At 41.9% G+C, this 22,808-nt stretch overlaps 1 protein-coding gene across 1 annotated transcript in view; it reads left to right on the top strand.

The window, feature by feature from the left end:
• Positions 1–22,808, top strand: part of ABCB11 (ATP binding cassette subfamily B member 11) — an 80,198-nt gene that overhangs the window by 30,807 nt on the left and 26,583 nt on the right. Inside the window, exons 11-19 of the mRNA XM_074966832.1 lie at positions 2,179–2,292; positions 3,207–3,317; positions 6,448–6,573; positions 9,302–9,505; positions 13,253–13,423; positions 15,736–15,937; positions 16,690–16,765; positions 18,492–18,624; positions 21,177–21,341. Coding sequence (XP_074822933.1) covers positions 2,179–2,292; positions 3,207–3,317; positions 6,448–6,573; positions 9,302–9,505; positions 13,253–13,423; positions 15,736–15,937; positions 16,690–16,765; positions 18,492–18,624; positions 21,177–21,341 — 1,302 coding nt within the window. The remainder of the gene's footprint in view (positions 1–2,178; positions 2,293–3,206; positions 3,318–6,447; positions 6,574–9,301; positions 9,506–13,252; positions 13,424–15,735; positions 15,938–16,689; positions 16,766–18,491; positions 18,625–21,176; positions 21,342–22,808) is intronic.

Below are 22,808 nucleotides of genomic sequence, written 5' to 3'. Positions count from 1 at the left end.
CTGTTCTCAGAAGGCTAGGTGAGTCCTTAACTGCTTCTTAGCAGAATTCCACAGACATGACCAAACTAATGTAAATGGTTACACATAATCCTCTTTGCATTTTTTATTTGTTTCCAAGCTGATCAGTCATAACAGAGCAAAAAGATGGGCCAAAATCAAAGGGCATAGGCCAGACATTCATTATCTGCTACATCAAGTGACCACCTCCGTGATAATAGCCAAGAAGGGATGGCATAAATCAAAATAAGTTCTAAACAAAAGTTTAATTCTAATGAGGGCAATTTGTACTGTAGCAATTACCAGGTTAATGTTACATAGAATATATTACAGCCCAGTTCCTTGAAATAAAAGAAGCGAAGTAATGAAGACGTCTTCCCCCTTCCCTGATCATTAAGAAAGAGATAGATAATAAGACAGAAAATATCATATTGCCTCTATATAAATTCACGGTACACCCACATCTTGAATACTGCATGCAGATGTGGTCACCCCATCTCAGAAAAGATATATTGGAACTTGAAAAGGTTCAGAAAAGGGCAACAAAAATGATTAGGGGGGTGGAACGGCTTCCGTATGAGGAGAGATTAATAAGACTGGGCCTTTTCAGCCTGGAAAAGAGACGACTAAGGGGGAATCTGATAGAGGTCTATAAAATCATGACTGGTGCGGAGAAAGTAAATAAGGAAGTTTTATTTACTCCTCCTCATAACACAAGAACTAGGGGTCACCAAATGAAATTAATAGGCAGCAGGTTTAAAACAAACGAAAGGAAGTATTTCTTCACACAGCACACAGTCAACCTGTGGAACTCTTTGCCAGAGGATGTTGTGAAGGCCAAGACTATAACAGGGTTCAAAAAAGAACTAGAGAAATTCATGGAGGATAGGTCCATCAATGGCTATTAGCCAGGATGTTCAGGAATGGTGTCCCTAGCTTCTGTTTGCCAGAAGCCGGGAATGAGCAACAGGGAATGGATCACTTGATGATTACCTGTTCATTCCCTCTAGGGCACCTGGCATTGGCCACTGTCAGAAGACAGGATACTGGGCTAGATGGGCCTTTGGTCTGACCCATTATGACCGTTCTTATGATCTCTGTCCCCCAGTATCCTATTCTTTGAGTTCCTCGCCCCTGATTACAATGACCAACACTTTCAGACTTCGGTGCCTACAGTCAGGCACATAAATGTAGATTTATGCACCTTAATAAAAGTGGTTTGATTTTCAGAGAGACTGAGCATTCAAAGCTCCCAATGAAGACAAGTTCTGGCAAATGCTTTCAGCATTCTGGCCTCCTCCCCAGATTCCCTGCCTTCCTGTTGGGCTCTTGGAGTGCAGTGTCTTCAGCCCGCTGGTGTTCGCCCCTGCTGGCTGAGCTCTCTAGTGATCCCTTTAGAAAGAGAGGCTGCACCAGAAACACGGCCTTTCTTCAGATCCCATGTCAGATCTCCTCTCATGCTACCCTAACTTAGCGCAAAAGGACATGATCCTGGGATTTTCAGAAAGGGGTGATCAGCAAGTGATTCCTTCCTTGGGTTCTTAGCTAGGATTGGGGAAGAACACTTTCACTGGGTAGGGCTGGGGTGAGCTGCTGCAACAGCATTCATTTGCAAAACCAGAGGAGGAATGTGGGTATGCTGTAGGAGTGGAGTTGAGGCTTCCACAAATACAGCAGCTATGAAGTGATACAGCATTCTACCAAAAGGGCCTGTATGCTGTCCCATCCCACACTCACTCAGTTCAAGCACTGGCAGGTGGAGTATGGGTTCTGATGGCATAGGCACTACTGCTGTGGTTCACTTTTACATAGGGGGGAGGGGAAATCCTCTCAGTGGCAGGAACCTGCCTTTGTAGCAAGATCTGCAGGTCGGATACATATACAGCCATCGGTCCCACATTAACAGCAACAGTACTTCAACCAAAGAGTATTTTAAAGCTGCTGATTGAGCATAATACCAAATAACACAATGCATTTAAAACTCCAAATACAGAGGGCACATCACCATGCTGTCCTATATGTTTTCGAACATTGGAGCATGAATCCTGCTTGCTAGCCCCAAACATGTCCAGAAGACTTAGGCCTTGTCTAGTTACCACCCAGGTTCTGTACCAGGTTGTTTTCTAAGCTCTAAGGAAAAAATTAACATAAAGCAGTTAATGTCTTCCCATGTTTTCTCAGGTTTTCTTTGGAGTCTTAATAGGTGCTTTAAGTCTTGGTCAGGCTTCTCCTTGTTTGGAGGCCTTCGCTACTGGCCGCGGGGCTGCAACAAACATCTTTGAGACGATAGATAAAGTAAGTACAGAATTCCTAAGCTCTGTCAGTCTGCTGTGAAAAATAGTTAAATAAGCCCCATGCAGGGTAGGCTTTTATTAACAGTGTAAATGAGTGAAATGAGGGTAATTAAGAAACAGCTGCCTGCACAAGAAAAAGACCTAGCTGCAATTTATAAAGAGGACATTGAATCAACATCTTTAAATGTTTTGTTTATGAATATTCAAGTTTTTACCAAACACTGATATTTCATGCTCAGGTCTTGTAAGTGCAGCTAATGATCAGTTACAAATTAAGACTAAAGACACAGAAGAAGGTCTTAATATTCATACTGTAGCCAAGCTCCAGGAAACACCCAGCACCAAATCTCCAGCTGATGTAAATGGATATAGCGTCATTGATGTCAATGGGCTATGCAGACTTGCACCAGCTGAGGTGCTGTCTCCCAAAGCCTGTCTGTGTGTTTAGATGAGAACAGAAGTTTGCGTTTTTAATTGTTGTTATGCTGTCTTTATATATTATTTAACATGATTCTAATAGAAAGTGAACTTACTCATAATTATACCAGTGTGTGCTGTGACTTTTCCTTGAATTTTTTACAATGACAAAGCCACAATATTTCTTATGCTTTGCCGTGACACACACCCAGCCTTTCTAATGGATTATCCCAAGTGACGTAACAGACTGAGAGAGATGGCTGTGTGCCCCATGCAGACATCATTTCTCTTCCCAACTTTCCTCACCAGTGACAACCACATTGTCATTTTAGCTTAGAGTCTTATGCTCCTGTCGCAGAATCTGTTCTGCTTTGGAGTACAGCCCAGAGCTCTTCAAACTGAAATGTCATTGTTTTGTGTGTTGGAAGGATACTGTATCTACTGCAGCAGTCTCGGTTGTTTAACACCAAATAAATAACATGACAAATTCTACTCTAGAAACCTACCATTGACTGCATGTCAGAAGAGGGCTACAAGCTGGATAAAATAAGAGGTGAAATTGAATTCCACAATGTAACATTCCATTACCCGTCCAGGCCAGAAGTAAAGGTGATTATTCATCATTCCTCTTTTGAATAATTTACGGTAACTAAATAGAATATACTGTTATGTCAGTAATCTATAAACTCCTATGTTATAACTTACTTTCCAAAAGCACAAGCCCTTTGTTTAAAAGTAGGCAATTAATTATTTTGGTATCAACAGTGTTAGAAGTTGTGTAGTTTTCTTTTCCAGTACATTCATGAGAATTCTTTTTTGTAGACTGTGAGCTCACAAAAATTCATCTGGATTCATCTGCATAGTGCTTCCCTTGAAATCATAGATTCATAGAAATGTAAGTCTGGAAGGGACCTCAGAAGGTCATCTAGTCTATCCTCCTATGCTGAAGCAGGACCAAGGAAATTTAGACCATCACTGACAGGTGTTTGTTCATCCTGTTCTTAAAAACTGCCAATAATGGGGATTCCACAACCTCCCTTGGAAGCTTATTCCAGAGCTAAACTATCCTTATAGTTAGAAAGTTTTTCCTAACAGCTATCCTAAATCTCCCTTGCTGCAGATTAAGCCCATTACTTCTTGTCCTACCATCAGTGGACATGGAGAACAATTGATCAGTGTCCTCTTCATAACAGCCCTTAACATATGTACAGACATAAGAACATAAGAATGGCCATACTGGGTCAGACCAAAGGTCCATCTAGCCCAGGATCCTGTCTTCCGCAGTGGACAATTGCCAAGTGCCCCCAAGGGAATGAACGGAACAGGTAATCATCAAGTGATCCATCCCCTGTCACCCATTCCCAGCTTCTGGCAAACAGAGGCTGGGGACACCATCCCTGCCTATCCTGGCTAATAGCCATTGATGGACCTATCCTCCATGAATTTCTCTAGTTCTTTTTTGAACCTTGGTATAGTCTTCGCCATCACAACATCCTCTGGCAAAGGCTTGCTAGCAGGTCCCCCTCAGTCTTCTTTTCTCAAGGCTAAACATGCCCAGTGTTTTTAACCTTTCCTCAGAGGTTAGGTTTTCTAAAATGTTTATAATTTTCATTGCTTTCCTCTGGACTCTGTCCAATTTGGCCACATCTTTAATAAAACATGGTGCCCATGACTGGACACAGTACAGCTGCTGAGGCCTCACCAGAACTGAGTAGAGCAAGACAGTTGCCTCCTGTGTCATACATACAACATTCCTGTTAATACACCACACAATGATATTAGCCTTTTTTGCAACTGCATCACATTATTGATTTACATTCAATTTGTGATTTACAAATATAACCCCCAGATCCTTTCGCAATACCATTGCTAAGACAGTTATTCTCCATCTTGTACTTGTGCATTTGATTTTTATTTCCTAAATGTAGACTTTGTACTTCTCTATATTGAATTTCATCTTGCTGATTTTAGACCAATTCTCCTATTTGTCAAGGTTGTTTTGAATTCTAATCCTGTCCCCCAATAAGCTTGCAACCCCTCCCAGCTTGGTGTCATCCACAAATTTTATAAGCATAGTCTCCACTTCATTATCCAAGTCATTCATGAAAATATTGAATACTACCAGACCCAGGACTGACCCCTCTGGGACCCTGCAAGATAGCTCCCTCAATTTGACAGTGAACAATTGATAACTACTCTTCAAGTACGGTCTTTCAGCCAGTTTTGCACCCACCTTATGGAATGGAAATCTAAACCACATTTCCCTAGTTTGCTTATGAGAATGTCATGTGTGTCAAAAGCTTTACTAAAAATCAAGATATATCATGTCCACCACTTCCTCCGATCCACTAGGCCATTAACCCTGTCAAAGAAGGAAATTAGGTAGGTTTGGCATGATTTGTTCTTGACAAATCCATGCTGGCTTTTCCTTATAACCCTATTATCCTCTAGGTGCTTACAAATGGATTGTTTAATCATTTGTTCCACTATCTTTCCCAATATTGAAGTTAGGCTGGCTGGTCAATAATTCCACAGGTCCTCTTTATCCCCTTTTGAAAGGTCGCTCTATGTGTGCCTTTCTCCAGAACTCACCCATTGTCCATGAGTGCTCAAAGATAATTGCTAATGGTTCCGTGATTGCTTCACTTAGTTGTTTAAGAACGGAAGTTGAATTTCATCATGCCCTGCTGACTGATCTATATGTAACTTATCTAAATAGTCTTTAACCTGTTCTTTCCCTGTTCTGTCTTGCATCCTTCCCCCTTGTTGTTAATATTAATTGTTAATATTAATTGTGGTGAATATCTGTTTATCATTAAGCTTTCTAGTGAAAACTGAAGCAAAATAGGCCTTAAACACCTCAACCGTCTTGACACCATCAGTTATTAGATCTCCTTCCTTGCTAAGCAGAGGACCTACACTTTCCTTCTTCCTGCTGTCTTGCTCCTAATGTATTTAAAGAATCTCTTCGTATTACCTTTTATGCCCCCTGCTACGTGTAACTCATTTTGTGCCCTAGCCTTTCTGATTTTGTCCCTAGAGGCTTGTGCTGTTCTTTTGTACTTCTCCTTAGCAATTTGTCCATGTTTCCACTTTTTATTGGATTCCTTTTATTTTTCAGAGCTCCTTAATCAATTATACAGTTCTATAAATTTATGCAAAAATAGGATAGAAGGTAGTAAAACAAAATGAGCGAAGAGATTTTATAATTTAATTCTTCGATTGTTCTGGGGAAGTGCCGTGCATTATACTGTAAAGTGCTAGGAAGAGGGAAAAGAACACTGACTGTATCTCTCTTGCTTCACTGCTGCTGTGACAAGGTCTGTTTGAAAAGAGTATTATTGGACAAACAAATAAATGCAGCCACTTCTAGACAGAGCAGCATATTAAGTATCATATTATTCTATACAATATCTTTGGTGCAAACATAACATGTAGATTTTAGCAGGTACTCATAACACATATACAGCAAATTCTCCTCTAGGGTGTATCCAACTCCTCTTCATTTCAGTGGGAGTCAGACATAACCAACAAAGATCAGAATTTGTCTGTATATCCTTCATGGAAAATAATGCTGTTAACGAACTGTAAAATCAAGCTTTTCAGTTTATTTAAAAGTCTTTTGGTTCTCTTTTCCCGTCTTCATTTAAGTTGAAAGCAAAACATGATGATTTCCAGTCCATCTGCTTGGTTTCAGGAATGTTGTAGTTACAATGGATGGTCTCTCTTGTGCTTTCAGATTTTGGATAATCTTAGCATGGTTATTAAATCAGGGGAGACAACTGCTTTTGTTGGACCCAGTGGAGCTGGGAAAAGCACCACAGTGCAGCTCATCCAGCGGTTCTATGACCCTACTGAAGGCATGGTGAGTGTCTTACTCCAGCAGGGCTTCTCTAACCTTATTCACTTTAAAGGGTATCATCATTGTTACTCAAAGTTGGGAAGCAGGATTCTGGATTTTTTTAAAAATCCATTCCAAAGAACAGTGACTGAGGAAACGAGCAGGATGCTTTGTTTAGTTCTGTTCTGGAGTCTCCTGAATGATACAATCAGCAATATTTATGGGAAAGAAAAGAAGTTTTTAGTGAGGACAAAAGTGGTTTCCCTACAAAATAAGAATTAAATGCTAAGCTTCAATGAGAACTACACTTATGCATATAAAAGTCATATTTAGGCTAGGGAATCCAGAAGTGACAAACAGTTTTAAATCCTGAGAAATTTAGTCTTGAGCACTTAATCATTATCCTATAATTAAGGCTAAGTTTTTGTCACAGATATTTTTAGTAAAAGTCACCGACAGGTCTCGGGCAATAAAGAAAAATTCATGGAAGCCGATTACTTGTTGGTGACTTTTACTAAAAATACCCATGGCAAAATGGGGAGCTCAAGTTACTGGGTCCGCACACTGCCCTTAGTAGCTAGGCAGCTGCAGTGGGCCACTGGGAGCTCTGGGGGCCCCCTCCACCTGTGGGAGCTCGGCGCTGCGAGGTTCCCTGGTGCCCGTGGTGGCCAGGAGCTCCCGGGTCCCCCCGATGCCCTGCAGCTCCCAGCCACTGCAGGCTGAAGTCACGGAAGTCACTGGAAGTCACAGATTCCATGGAAAAAATCTTAGCCTTACCTATAATACTGTTACAGTATATGCTGAATGGATTGGCTATGTGTTATTACCAACAAAAGAAATGTTTAATATATAAACATTCTTATTTCATTAACATTTGGCTCCATGGTATAAATCACATAAATGGTGCTCTGTAACGGAACTTAAAAGAGTCAAAGGATGAGTGAAGTATAAACCAATTCTCACTTGGAACCCATTTATATAAAAATCAGTCATATTATGGTGATCTTTCCATAATTTCCTCATGTCCTAGTCATGCTAATAATCAGCATATGCTATACTCATATCACACCTTTTATCTGAGGATCTGAAAGTGCTTTACAAACTGGAGCAGGATGAAAAATGGGGAAAAAATCCTGGAAAATTTCAAAGTAATTTTCATTTCTTTGGTTTCAAAAGAGAATGGATTTATGTTTGTTCAGTTATCTTTGTGAACATTTTTATCAAAAATGACTGGTTTTGAACATTTTCCTTTTCAAAAATTTTTAGTTTTCATTGTTCCTTTTTCCTTCCCTTTCTTTCCCTTTCCCCCTTTTTTTCCTTCTTCTGTTTTGCCAGTGAAACAAGGAGGGGGAGAAGGAAAACCAGGAAAGAGAACAGGGGGCAGAGAGGAAAATGTAGAACTGAAAAACAAACAAAAATAACCTAAATTTTCATTTTCCAGTTTTGTAAAAAAGAAAAAAAACACCCAGAACATTTTTTAAAAATCCTTTTTATTTGCAAAAATTTCTATTTTCTAAAGTCCATTTCTCATCCCAAAAACAAATCAATTGAAATATTTCCACCAGCTCTATTACAAACACTGATTAGTTCTCATAACCAACCCCTGAGATGTAGGTATAAGAAACTGAGGCAAAGGAACTAAAATGTCAGTTTGGGGAAAAAAATTCATTCTGAATTAGGATGAAAAGTCAAATGTGAAATTTTTCATGGGAAGTGATTTATCTTTTGATTGTCATAGATTCACAGATTATAAAGCCAGAGGGGACCTCTGTGATCATAAAGTCTGGTCATAGGATTTCCCTGAATTAATTCCTGTTTGAGCATATTTTTGGCAAAATATCTAATCTTGATTAAAGATTTATATGATACAATATAGCAAACGTAATTGCTTACTTTCCTGAGGGGTGGGAAGCACTCGTCTTCTTGCCGAGTTGAGTCCAGTATTCTCATTATTTCTTTTTATAGTTTTATTTTTGAATCTATAGTCTGAAGTCCAAATAAGGCTGGTTTTGATCTGTCTGGTACCAGAATTACTCTGGAGTAACTCCATTAGAGGCTGTAGAGTTACAGCAGTGTGAGATCAGCTGCTTTCATAGGCGCCGACTCCATGGCTGGAGCACCCACCGGGAAAAATTAACTCAGCTCCCTGCCCCGCCCCAGCTCACCTCCTCTCCACCTCCGCCTCCTCCCCGGAGCATGCTGTGTCCCCGCTTCTCCCCCCAGCTCCCAGCGCTTGCCGCCGCGAAACAGCTGTATCACGGCGGCAAGCACTGGGAGGGAGGGGGAGGAGGCAGGGCCAGCTCCAGCGTTTTTGCCTCCCCAAGCGGCAAAAAAAAAAAAACACTTGCCACCAAACGGGGAGGTGGAATCCTGCCCGCTGAACACAGAGGCGGAGTGATGGTGCGGCCGCCGAATTGCCAGAGCCCGACGTCCTGCCGCCCCTTTATATTTGCTGCCCCAGTCACCTGCTTGGTTCGCTGGTGCCTGGAGCCGGCCCTGGGAGGAGCAGGAACGTAGCACGCTCTGGGAAGAGGCGGGGCCAGGGTGGGGGTTTGGAGAAGGAATCCAGTGGGGCAGGGAGGGGACAGAGTTGGGGCAGGGACTTTGGGGAAGGGGTTGGAATGGGGGGCGGGCAGGGGTGGGAGGTGGCGGGGGTGGAGTCAGGGCGGGGTTGGGGGCGAGTACCCACCAGCGCCGGAAAAAGTTGGCACCTATGGCTGCTTTTTCACTTTTAACTGGTGTTCTTCTGTAGGTTACCCTTGATGGCCATGACATTCGCTCCCTTAACATTCAGTGGTTGCGCTCACTGATTGGTATTGTTGAGCAAGAACCAGTCCTGTTTGCTACCACAATTGCAGAGAACATTCGCTATGGCCAAGATGATGCTAGTATGGAAGACATCATCAAAGCAGCCAAGGAAGCCAATGCCTACAACTTTATCATGGATCTGCCACTGGTAAATTTTGCCTGCTAAAGTATTTCATCAGAACTTGATGAATAGTGAGAAAATTCCTCTTCCTTTCCCTCTGCAACCATGATCAGGACTGGAGAATGGCAAACATACTACCTATCTTTCAAAAAGGGGAAAAAGAGGACCCAGGGAATTATAGACCAGTCAGCTTAACTTTGATACCTGAAAGAGATTGGAACAAATGATTAAACAATCAATTTGTAACCACCTATAGGATAATAGGGTTATCAGGAATAACGAACGATGGATTTGTCAAGAACAAATCGTGCCAAACCAACCTAATTTCCTTCTTTGACAGTGTTATTGGCATAGTGGATGGGGGGCAAGCAGTGAACATGATATATTTTGATTTTTAGTAAGGCTTTGGACACAGTCCCACATGACATTCTCATAAGCAAACTAGGGAAATGTGGTTTGGATAAAATTACTATAATGTGGGTGCAAAACTGGTTGAAAGATCATACTAAAAAGTAGTTATGAATGGTTCCTTGTCAAACTGGGGAAAGGTATTTAGTTAGGTCCTGCAGGGGTCAGTCCTGCATCTGATGCTATTTAATATTTTAATGAATGATTTAGATAATGGAGTGGAGAGCATGCTTATACAATTTGTGGATGACACCAAGCTGGGAGGAGTTGCAAGCACTTTGAGGGACAGGATTAGAATTCAAAACAACCTTAACAAATAGGAGAATTGGTCTGAAATCAACTAGATGAAATTCAATATAGACAAGTGCAAAGGAGCAATGGTCTCAAGTTGCAGTGGGGGAGGTCTAGGTTGGATATTAGGAAACACTATTTCACTAGGGGGGTGGTGAAGCACTGGAATGGGTTACCTAGGGAGGTGGTGGAATCTCCATCCTTAGAGGTTTTTAAGGCCCAGCTTGACAAAGCCCTGGCTGAGATGATTTAGTTGGTGTTGGTCCTGCTTTGAGCAGCGGGTTGGACTAGATGACCTCCTGAGGTCTCTTCCAACCCTAATCATCTGTGATTCTAACTACATATAAGAATTAAAAATCAAATGCACAATCACAAAATGGAGAATAAGTGGTTAGACAATAGTAGTGCTGAAAGGATTTGGGGGTTAGACTGGATCACAAATTGAATATGAATCAACAATATGATGCAGTTGCAAAAAAGACTAATATCATTGTGGGGTGTATTAACAGGAGTGTTGTATGTATGACACGGGAGGCAACTGTCTCACTCTCCTCAGTTCTGGTGAGGCCTCAGCAGCAGTACTGTATCCAATTATGGGCACCATGTTTTATTAAAGATGTGGCCAAATTGGACAGAGTCCAGAGGAAAGCAATGAAAATTAAAAACTTTTTAGAAAACCTGACCTCTGAGGAAAGGTTAAAAACACTGGGCATGTTTAGTCTTGAGAAAATGAAGACTGAGGCGGGACCTGATAGCAAGTCTTCAAATATGTTAAGGGCTGTTATGAAGAGGACACTGATCAATTGTTCTCCATGTCCACTGAAGGTAGTACAAGAAGTGATGGGCTTAATCTGCAGCAAGGGAGATTTAGGTTAGATAGTAATAAAACTTTCTAACTATAAGAATAGTTAAGCTCTTGAATAGGGTTCCAAGGGAGGTTGTGAAACCCCCATAACTGGAGGTTTTTAAGAACAGATGAGGCAAACACCTGTAAGGGATGGTCTAATTATAGTTGGTCTTGCCTCATCAGGGGAAAAACGGTATAGACTAGATGACCTTTTGAGTACCCTTCCAGCCCTACAGTTCTGTGATTCTATGGGCAACCTGTTGGGTTCTCAAATGGATCAGGAGAAAGCATAGAATGAATGAGAATAATAGAGTTACAGACATTCCTTTGAAGTGACTAAATAAGGTGTACTACATGTATTTGGCCACGTTTGGGAGCAAAGATGAATACACTCCCCAAGAAACATACACAGAACATTCAGTACCAGGGGAAATCTAGAACTATGTGGTAATAATCAATACATCAAAGAGAGGAAAGGCAGATTTTCACACTTCCCAGGTCTGGTTCTGCCCAGGCAAAAAGCTAGTTAGGATCCAGTCCTCCCACTCACCTAAATGTGTTTCTGAATAGTCTATGAAGAACCTTCCAGCTCCCCACCCTCCTATCTTAATACTATCTGTCATATGGAGGTTCCTCTGCCCCTGAATCCCAACCTTCTAGAGCTGTTGGTTCATCAGGCCCAGTAACCTCTGTGCCCCCAGCTCGTATTAATTGGCACGTTAGTCCCTAAGGATATTATTTAAGTATCTGACTGGCCTAAACTGATTCCTGGACAGGGTTAAAATAGATTCCTTTTGGCCAGGGTTAAAATACAACTAATTTGCTCAGAGGCATACATTTTATCATCCCAAGCTGCTTTCCTAGGTTCCCAGGTGAAGTAGATAGGTCACGTTAGAAAGACTGTGTAATACACACATAGCTTGCAGTGTCCTTGGCAGTAGAGAAAAGGCAGATTTTGGTTATAAGTGAATATATGGTGTGACAGGGTTGGGTCAGATGGCTATAGGAGAGTAATAGAAGGCAGATATATTAGCCCCAGGCTAAGTAGGTCCCTTTTCCCTAGGTAAGGTAACAGGGAAGGTTCCAGAACAATCAGGAACCTTCTGGAGATAATTAAGACAGGTTGATTAGAACACCTGCAGCCAATCAAGAAGCTGCTAGAATCAATTAAGGCAGGCTAATCAGGGCACCTGGGTTTTAAAAAGGAGCTCACTTCAGTTTGTGGTGTGTGTGTGAGGAGCTGGGAGCACGAGGCACTAGGAGCTGAGAGTGAGAACGCAGATGGTTGGAGAACTGAGGTGTACAAGCATTTCAGACACCAGGAGGAAAGTCCTATGGTGAGGATAAAGAAGGTGTTGGGAGGAGGCCATGGGGAAGTAGCCCAGGGAGTTGTAGCTGTCGCACAGCTGTTCCAAGAGGCACTCTAGACAGCTGCATTCCACAGGGCCCTGGGCTGGAACCCGGAGTAGAGGGCAGGCCCGGGTTCCCCCCAAATCCTTCCAACTCCTGGTCAGACACAGGAGGAGTCGACCTGAACTGTGAATTCAGAAAAACGGCCAAGCTGAGGGCTGCCGTGAAGCACCAAGGTGAGCAAATCCACCAATACGCGCAAGACCCACCAAGGTAAAGCAGGAACTTTGTCACAATGGAGATTCTACGCTGGGGCTATAGGACATAGACAAGGCCATATCTGGCTCTCTAGCTCCCAAACTAACTCCACACAAGCTGTGTAGTCACCTAAATCCTGACCTGGACTAAAGAGCGCCCGTGTGCCTGACATTGCTACACTACAGTGATCATCATGAGTCATCTAAGGCCACATGGGTCCCTTCCATCTACAGACAAGCCCAAACTGCTGGAATGTTAGCTGGTGAGCTGCCCACTGGGGAGGGAGAGATGGGTGATTTTCGTCCATGGTGCAGTTCTTGCTGATTGAATTATACTGGGTCAAAATGAACCTTAAGTTTTATCTGAGTATATAAGTTTGGTTTAGGACTGGTACACATGAGAAGCCCAGTTTGGGAAGAAAAGATTTGTTAAATATGGAGGAGTCTGCTCTACAGCTCTATGAAGGATCTAGAACCCTGCCACACTGTACTTGTCTTCCAAAGGTTGTTATTCATTTTGGGCCTGCTCCCATGGAAATCTATGAGAGATTTTTACTATTGACATCAATGAGAACAGAATAGAATTCTTTGTTAATTATTCAATTTTTCCCTTCCACCCAGCAATTTGACACCCTTGTTGGAGAAGGTGGAGGCCAGATGAGTGGAGGTCAGAAACAAAGGATAGCTATTGCTCGAGCCCTTGTCCGAAACCCTAAAATCCTGCTACTAGATATGGCCACGTCAGCATTGGACAATGAAAGTGAAGCTATTGTCCAAGAAGCACTTCATAAGGTTTGCTATGTTATATCTGTAATCAGTATTAACGGGACAGAAATACATTTTCAAAGCATTGTGTGGAAGATACTTTTGTACTGTTATAAACTATTGTTTGACCTTTTTTAAAGAATCTCAGCAGTGACAGAGAATTGCTGTTAACATTTTCAATCTAGCTGAAACATTAAAAAAAAATCTGCAGAGCTGTCGATAAAAGTTCTATTAATCCTTTACATTAAAGTTCCAAAATGGGCATTTGAAATTATACACAATAAGAAAGATTTTATATAAATGAGAGCTGATAGTCATTGTGCACAGTCTATCAATATGAAAGTCCACAATGTAGCTTTTCTATGGATTTCAATGGATGACTATTTTGGAATCAAAATGTGAACATTCATATTTTGAGCTTATATTTCAAAAACACCTTTTGCTCAGAAATGCTCCTATTTTTTCCTCAGAAATCAGCTTGATCTTGGGGGGTCCATTTATGAGTGAAAAATTCATGCAATGAGATAAAAATTTTGGCAAAATGGGTCTAACTTAGCATTTGTAGCAAAGTGAAATAACTCAGATTTTAAGTAATTTTGTTTTTCATTATGAATATAAAAAACCTTTTGCCATGAACAAACTGTGATCTCTTTTTGTAAACAGAGGCCAAAATTTTCAAACTTGGCTGCTTCATGTCCAAGGTCTGCTGTGCTGAAGGGGTCACTGAATATCCTCAATGGTTCATGGCCTATAGAGCTCTCAGGAAACTTCACATAAACTTAGGGATTTTTTTTCACAGATCAGATGGCATTTCTTCTCACAAACAACATGGTTGCAATGGATTATCTGAACAAATGTTATCTGTTCCCTTTGTTAGGTCAGGGAACAATGTATCTGTGGGAATGGTGCATTCAGAGCAAGGTAACCATGTCTGCAGAGCATCTGTCAAGTGCCAAACATACTACTGCCTATGATCTGAGTCAGAAAGGGGTGGATCAGTGTGATCAGTCACTCAGGCCCTCATTGCGTATCTGATTTCTGTCAAGTGAGGTTACCTGGACTTGGACTTGTTTTAACTTGTAGCAAACAGTTGTGTGAGACTTTGGTCCATGACAGGCAAGGACCCATGATGCTATCAGATGCTTCTTTCACACTAGAGTGAAGGCTTCCTCTGTGCCTTTTTCTTCATTTTGTTTAATACCCCAGGAATTAAGTGCAAGGCCAGGGTGAACTCTGTTGCTTGGACAGGAGCCTGGCAAACTTGCTTTTCAGCTCTGCGGGCTCTTTCCAGGGAACAACCTTGCATTCTTCCCCTAAGCCAAGATCTTTTGCCCCAGCAAGGAGATTGGGTACTGCACCCAAACATCCAGGGCACCTACGTCAAGATGACACTTCTTCCAGAGAGCAAATACAATGCTGCTAGAGTCCAGAAAGTCTCCACAGGGGAAATAATTATGTTTCCAAGCAGATTGTTTAAGAAACTCATCCAAAACAAATATTTTGATCCATTCTCTTGTCCAATTTTGGCTGCCTTTAATCTCTGATGTCTAAGAAGGTGAAGGGGTTGCTCACCAAGGTAACTCTTGCTCTCTGATTATACTGGTTCTCCAATGCCGCATGGACCCTCCTTCTTCTTCTTCTCTACTTCAGCGCTCACATTCAAAGCTTCTGGAGGTAGAGAGGAACTGAGGGACAGTTTGAAAAGGCATGTTATTTACATCTTTGATCAGTGGAATATAAGGGTCTAGGGAGCTGAGTGTGACCCCTAACTGCTTAAAAAAGTTTTGTGGTGCACAGATATTATGGTGATATGAGCCCTTTACACACCCAGATAGATTGACTGTATGCTAGGCACATGGTTCCTACAGAGTGGTTCTGAGGAGGCAATAAATTCACAGAGCATGAGTTACCTTGATAAGTGATCCCTTTTCATTGATTGCATGATCATTCTTGAAATCAGAGAGTTCTTATCAGTTTCCATATGCACCTCAGCTCCAGCTTAATTTTACATTAAAAGCCGTGAACCTTTTAATTACCATTCAAATGAACATCCATTACCCTTAGATGTCGTATCTTTGGTAATAATTATTTATATAGCACTGCAAATGTATGTGGTGCTCTATAATACGTTCAGAAGCACTTACAGTCCAAGGGCCACGTCCTGAGACATGCTGAGGTCAGTGGGAGAGATTGGTGCTCAGCAGGGGCTTGATCCAAAGCCTATTTAAGTCAGTTTTTTACTTATGGATCATGCTCCAGGTGCTCAGCTCAGCATCTCTCGGGATATCAGGTTGCTTTCCTAATAATAACGTTGTTCCTCCTCTCTCTCTCTCTCTCAGGCTCGCCTTGGGCGCACTGCAATCTCCATAGCTCATCGTCTGTCCACAGTCAAAGCCGCTGATGTCATCATTGGGTTTGAGCATGGAAGGGCGGTCGAGAGAGGAACACATGAGGAGCTACTGGAAAGGAAAGGGGTTTATTTCACACTGGTGACCTTGCAGAGCCAAGGAGACAAGGCACTTACTGAAACAGCAGTGGAAAGCAAGTGTTTTATTTTGTTTTTATGAAGTTAAGTTAAATCCCACAGAACACAGAGCATCTATAGATTCCTTTATCAGTGTTAGTTGACTGTTCTCCTTTGGTTTTTCTCAAGGCTGAATTTTAGCGTCCATAAAAGTGATATACCGATAGCACTGGTCAGAATGTGTTTTTTGCACATTTGTGCTGAGCAACCTTCCTCATACAGATCTGTCACCATATACCATTTTTGACCCGCAATACGCTGGCATTTTATATCTTCTTTACTATTGACAGTTTGGCCATGTTGTATTAGAAAAACAGACAAATTATGGAGTATGCCAAGACCACCCTATTTGTTTTACTAGTGATCTGAGGCAGAAGTAAAAAGCTAATATAATGACCTGTTGTACTGCTATGAAACAATAGACTGTGATCATCTTTGAGGATGAAAGCATTTCCTGCCACTTAACAACTTGTAGTACCAAAATGTTGAAACACCCTTACTAGCCACACCCACAGTTTCAAAATACGATTGTCATGGGGTTCATATTAAATTGACCTAACTTTACTATGTCAAATATAAATTAATATAAAATGTATAGTATTCTAAAGGCATAGTGGCAAAGATGAATTGCATTCCTTTTGTTAATGTAATCTACAAAATATTCCAGCTATGAATTGGAGACATTTTTTTGTTTTGCAAATAAACAATTGGTTTGGCTCAATTTTAATACAAACTAAGGAGCTTCTAACATTATATTTTACAATTGCAGAAAATAACTTGCTTGCTATGCCAAACCTTAAGAAAGTCCAGTCTTTTAGCCGTGGGAGCTATCAAGGAAGCTTCCGGTAAGCCTTTAAAACACTGACACCTCTTGATACATTTCCAGACGTTTGTATTCTTTGGTGACTTCCTAAATCACATGATGCTGAGGCTGCACTGCCTTGGATGGTGCAGAACAGGGTGAGAGAATGCTGCAAACACCTTCACTAAAGCACATAGAGGCATGGCAGGTGTGGAAATGTATAGACTGCATACTAAGACATCCAAGCCCATGAAGTCAATGAAACGACTCCTACATTTAGTCTCTCTCCACTCTATGTGCACTCCAATCTTATGGCCTTCTGCTCAAAGGGTGTAGGATTTGGGTGAAAACTGGGGGTGGCCATAGGTGGATTGTCTTATAGTTCTCAGGGTTCCCTGCTAAGCCACAAAATGACCATCAGGCAAGACAAGTTTTACTCCTGCTTTACAACAGTACATGAGGCTGGGGAGTAGCACTGGCATCTATTCACATTAATAGCTTACTCTCTTGCACTCATACAGCAGACCTTGGTTTATGCAAGTGCAGGATCAGGGGCTTTAATTTGTGTAGCCATTTATGTTGACTATACAAGCCTTCTCATTCATCTTATACTATACTGACTGATGAAGATGGCCCTGTGTTGAAGATATAAGACCAAACTCTGCCCTGTGTTGCACAGGTAGTGGAAGATGGTATCCAGTACCTTTTCATCCCACACTGAAGGCAGTCAGGATTCTGGCATAATGTTTTCATATTTATGAACGATGTCCATGCATATATTCATATGCGTACTCTAGTTAAATCAGTCCAATAACATGGAAAAAATTACTTGCTGTGGAATGTATTGATACATTTGAGGAATCTTGACATTCTGTCTGAGAAGATGCATCTTAGTGTTAACACACAAGGGCATTTTTGTTACCAGTTCTACCCAGGATCAAGCATTAAAGATTATAATCAATGGGCCAGATCCTGAGTGGAGCAGCCAGCCCCAGATGCCATTCACCTTAATGGGAGTTGCGGGTACTCAGCTGATAATTTAGAAATAGATTACAAAGAAACTGATACTCCTCTCTTCTGCATTGCTATCGAAACATTTATGAAAATGACAGCAGGGTCTGCTTGGATTTCACAACTCACTTCTGTCTCTGTGAAATCCTCTTTCTATACAACAAATTTTGTTTACTTTAGACAGGGATGATTCAGACGACACTGCCAAACTAGCAGTTGTAGACTGGGGCACCCTACTGTCACGGATAGGTGGAAAATTACAGTATGCTGTTGAGTGCTCATGCTCCAGTACTGTGCCTGTGGAGTACAGCTACTATGTAGTGACTGAGGGCCTGTGGTGAAACTGACTAGAGTACCTTGCGGGCGCAGAATACCTCCACTTTTCTGTGGCCTTGGCAAACGTATTGCAAGTTTAACAGGAAACACCCAACCACTATTTCCCTAATTTCCCCACAAATACAAGCTGGAGTTTTAGATCTAAGAGAACAAGGTGCAGTATATGAACCTGATTAGAAGTATCTATGTCTGTTGTGGAATTCCTCCTTCCCATAGTTTAGGAGACTGAGGAAGATGGCAGCATGAAAGGCAATTTTAGGCCTTTGCAGCCATAGAGTTTGCAGGAGTCGTCAGCTTTGCTTCAACAAGCTCTGATTTCAGGTTCTGATATAAGCCAGGATAAAAACTGACCCAGTCTTCAAAACACATATTGTGTCATTCAGCCCATGAGGAACAGACCTTCTCACCTTTCTGTTTCACAGAGCTTCAGTTCGACAGCGTTCCAGGTCTCAGCTCTCTAATGTAGTACCAAGCCATCCATTATCAATCACTGCAGACCAGTCAGACGCTGTGTATCGAAAGTATCAATATGAAGAAGGCACATCTACGCAAAAGGTCAGACATCATCATTCATTATTAGATTGCTGATAGATAAAGCATGTTTTTACATCTTTTGGCCCTGATAATAATATACAGATAAGTATTTCTGTTATAGGTGTTGGTAGATATAGCATCTTGCATGTATCCTTTTTTATATTTAAACAAAGATATTACTCCAGGCCTCTACTCTCTCTGAGGTAAGTGCTGCATTGGATGGCACCTAATACGTATATAGCCACATGCAAAGCCTAACACAGAGTAAGTCTGGCGATCTGGGTGTAGGTGAGGTTGAAGTGAACATACAAAAGCAGGTACAGGTTACATGAGGGGAAATGCTCATTTTGTGGAGTATAACAGTTGCTCAGAGGTAGAAATTGCACCGTTTGTTCATTATGGAACAAGTACCCAATATCCTCTGTGGACACGTGGTAGTCCTTAGATAGTGTAACTGGGGCTTCATTCTGAGACCACTGAAGTAAATGGGAAAGTCTTGGTGACATCACTGGGCTTTGGATCAGTCTCCTGGTGTGGTTCAGCTGCATGGAGGATCAGGGCAGGATGCCTTTAAATGGCCAGTTCAGAACTAACTATTCAGGAATATGCACAGTGGTGATTTACAAACCGCCCTGAAGCTGCCAGCATCAATTCCAAGCACTTCATCAGCTCTGTATAGGGCAGTGTGGGAAGTGGCACTGTTGCTGCCTGCACCGTGCCAGGGTAAACAGAGGACTCCAGTCATCAGGGCTCTCGCACCTTTGGCTTTCACCAACCCCATAGGAAAAAGGAAAAAACAGAACATTCGTCTACCCCTCCTCCCTTGTATTTCTGGTGAAAAGATGTGCAAAAGGGTCCATTTCCAGTAAACTGAGCTGAAATAAATGAGCAGGGCTCAGCACAGTAAGTGTTGTAATAGCCATTCTCTCCTAAATCAAAGAATAAGGTAGGGAATCATTTGATGATGAATCTTCTGCACTTACTAGGAGTAATTATGAGCATTCTTGCACCTGGCATGCAGACAATTCACATAATGTGAGGTGAAATTAGTGTATAACTCTGAGGCCTCCTTTTTGTTCTAATTGTAATGAATGCCTATTCATCCCCCACACAGTGTCTACTCAATGCCTACAACCACAGTGTTTTGAAATACTACTTAAGAATTTGCCATGAACAATACAATAAGTCACCTTGAGAGGAAATAATTTGAGGGCTCTGTAATGGCTCTTGCAGCCCTAGTGTTCTGGAGGGAGGAGAAGGTGAACTGCCTGAACGGCGGTGGCTGGAAGCATAATGCCAGCATAGGGAAGCAGCAAGCGTAAAGATCTTCTTGACCCCGGGTGTAACTCCACTGGAGTCAGGGAAGTTACCCCAGGGATCCATGTCCCATTGTCTCCTGACATGTTGGAGGGAATGTGTTCTGAGGCACACCTGTGACAGCAGGCCCCACCAGGGAGCACAAGGCACTCTTATTAGGGCTGTTTCCTGTGCAAGGATAATGGAAAGAAAGTGGCTCCCTCCCTGCACTTTTTCTTATGGCCACTGAAGCCCTAAGTGTGGCAATTATATAATTAAGAGGCATGCTAACATTCTACTATTGAGTAAGGATTTTACTACCAGTGAGTGGCAGAGAGAGATTCCTATAAAGCCTTTTAAATACCAGTTTGAAAGAAAATGTATACCATAGAAATGAAATGTCTGTGTCTGTGTTCATTTTAATACTTCCCAAAAGAATTTCAGCTTGCTTTTCAACCTTTCCATCATGATATTTCTCTAAAAAGCCTAGGCCTCTCTTGAGCACTGAATCCTATGAAACCATGTGGAAGTTTCAATCCAGATCTATGAGTGGATGGCTCACCTGGGAGCACACAGGTTTTCTGTACCTCCCTCTTGGCTCTGCTTTCAGAACTAGGAAAACCTAGGACCACCATTGCCTAGGCCTTCCTGGCTCGGTCATATTTGCTCATAATACAAGTTGTAGCTGAGAGAGAGACAGTTGTCTGGTGATCTGAATACAGAGAGTATAATTATGCTCCCAAGAACAATGGGAGCCCCTGTGTGTGGCTCTTACTAACTTCCACACAGTAGTAGGAGGTGAGCTGCCTCTCTGGCACTGTCCCTTCCCCTTCTAGGCCCAAACAGAAGACTCTCCATAGAGTCAGGGTTTCCACAGGTTATGGGGACTGTGCAGGCTGGGGCTGGGAGTGGAGGCTTAGTGATGGGTGGGTGTAGGGGCTACACTTCATTCCAGCACCAGCCACTCAAATATTGCCGGGAAGTACACTCTGTGTATGGTGTGGGGGTGTTTATTGTCAGCCTGCTCAGAAGCAACACGACTATGATGCCACTCTAATAAAAACACAATTTAAAAAAAAATCTGACCATGGTGAAGTAGCATGCTGAAGCTATAGTGCCTGGAAATTATCTGCAGATGTGCAGTGCACAGGTCTGAGCAGGATCACATGAGCTGTGAAGCGGAGCTTACTAAAGGAACCCTAATGTGGGGAGATGAATCTCTGATCGGTGTCATTGAGGGAATGTTTATGCTTCATAAATCAAATATATTTTGTTAGCAGACATTTGAGGAGGAAGAAGAGGAAGTGGAGCCTGCACCAGTCACCAGGATTTTGAAATACAATGCTCCTGAGTGGCCTTATATGTTGTTTGGATCCGTTGGCGCAGCTATGAATGGGGCAGTGAATCCACTCTATGCTCTATTATTCAGTCAGATTCTTGCGGTAAGTCATGCTAATATTTTAAAATTCATCAGTAGGGTTGGTTATTACTCTTACACCTTTAGAGCTTTAGAGCTTTAGCAGGCAAGAGTGGATGAACAAACGGAGACAGGAACTACTAAATGCTAATCTCAGTGCTGACATTGTCATCTTGGGCGAGTCTTTTAACCTCTCTGCCTTATCTTCTGAGTCAGGCAAGTGGGGATAATCCTTCTTACCTACCTGAGCAGGGTGATCTGATGAGGAAGAACCTGTTCCTGCTCTAGTCTATTGTACATAGCTTCGTATGCCACTCCCATCACCATAGTATCTAATCAACTTTGCAGAAGCACATTACGCAATGTGACTAACATCTGTCAAGTGTGGGGCCTTCTTTCTGTCAGCCTCTCCCTAAGGGGAAAAAAGTTTAGGCAGTGTAACATAATGTGTTGGTATCTTGGGGTGTTTTGTATCAGTATATTCTGCTCTGTGCTCGCATAAGAGGTGGCGTAGTCAGAGAAGTGTGTCTTACACTTGGAACAGGAGATGGTGAGGTTTGTTATGGTTCCTGCAGGAGTTTGTTCCACAGCCTTGGACCGACCCCCAAGAAAGCTCTATCTCCTGCTCAGATGAGCTTTACCTAATTAATTAGGGCATGATTCATGCTCTTTCTGAAGTATATGAAAATCCTGCTATTGACTTCAATAAGACGATGATTCAGGCTCTAATTAATTTGTTCATGTTTGTAAAGTACTCTGTATGTGGAAACTGTTAGTGTTAATTGAATTGTTTCAAATACCATTTTTTCAGGTAAAATGAAAAAAATGTGAGAAAAATATCTACAACAAAATATTATTTCCCTTTTTAATTGTTTTTTAATCTGTCCTTTACTCTCAGCAGGAATTCACCTGTTACATGAATGTACTAACAGAGACAGGACCTAGGACTCTTGGCTTACTTAGCATCCACTCAGTGAAGATCACAGCTAATACAAATTCCTGTCTAGAAAATATATTACTGGGAAAATGGGGCCCAATCCCTGCTGTAAAACCGTACCTATCTGTGTAGTTCCACAGTTCTCCTCCCATGGAAAATCAATGGTTTTCAGGATCAGGCCTATATTTTGACCACAAGTGTCAAAATGTAATAGAATATAGAGCAAAATTAAAACACATCAGAATATGAAAATACCTTAAGGCTCTGGGCCTGAGCTTTTCCTGCAAGGTAGTGAGCACCTTGATCTCCCTGGATGAATTCCTCATCTATAAGGATTGGGTCCAGTGGGAGCTGAAAATGCTCAGCACTTTGCATCCTTGAAGAATTGGGCCCCAAATGAGACACTTTAACAACCAACAGCTATGCTTTATTATCCATAGCCCTAAAATGTTTTTGCTGTTTTAGTGCAGGGCCAGGCAGACAGCCTGCTAATAGATGGAGCACACACCCTGCTCCAAGCGCTGTGTGAATATCCTCACTGATGATGGTGATAGG

The sequence above is a fragment of the Natator depressus genome, chromosome 11 (genome assembly GCF_965152275.1).
Source record: "Natator depressus isolate rNatDep1 chromosome 11, rNatDep2.hap1, whole genome shotgun sequence".
Taxonomy (NCBI): Eukaryota; Metazoa; Chordata; order Testudines; family Cheloniidae; genus Natator; species Natator depressus.
The sequence above is the reverse complement of the archived record's forward strand: the minus strand, read 5'-3'. Positions and strand labels throughout refer to the sequence as shown.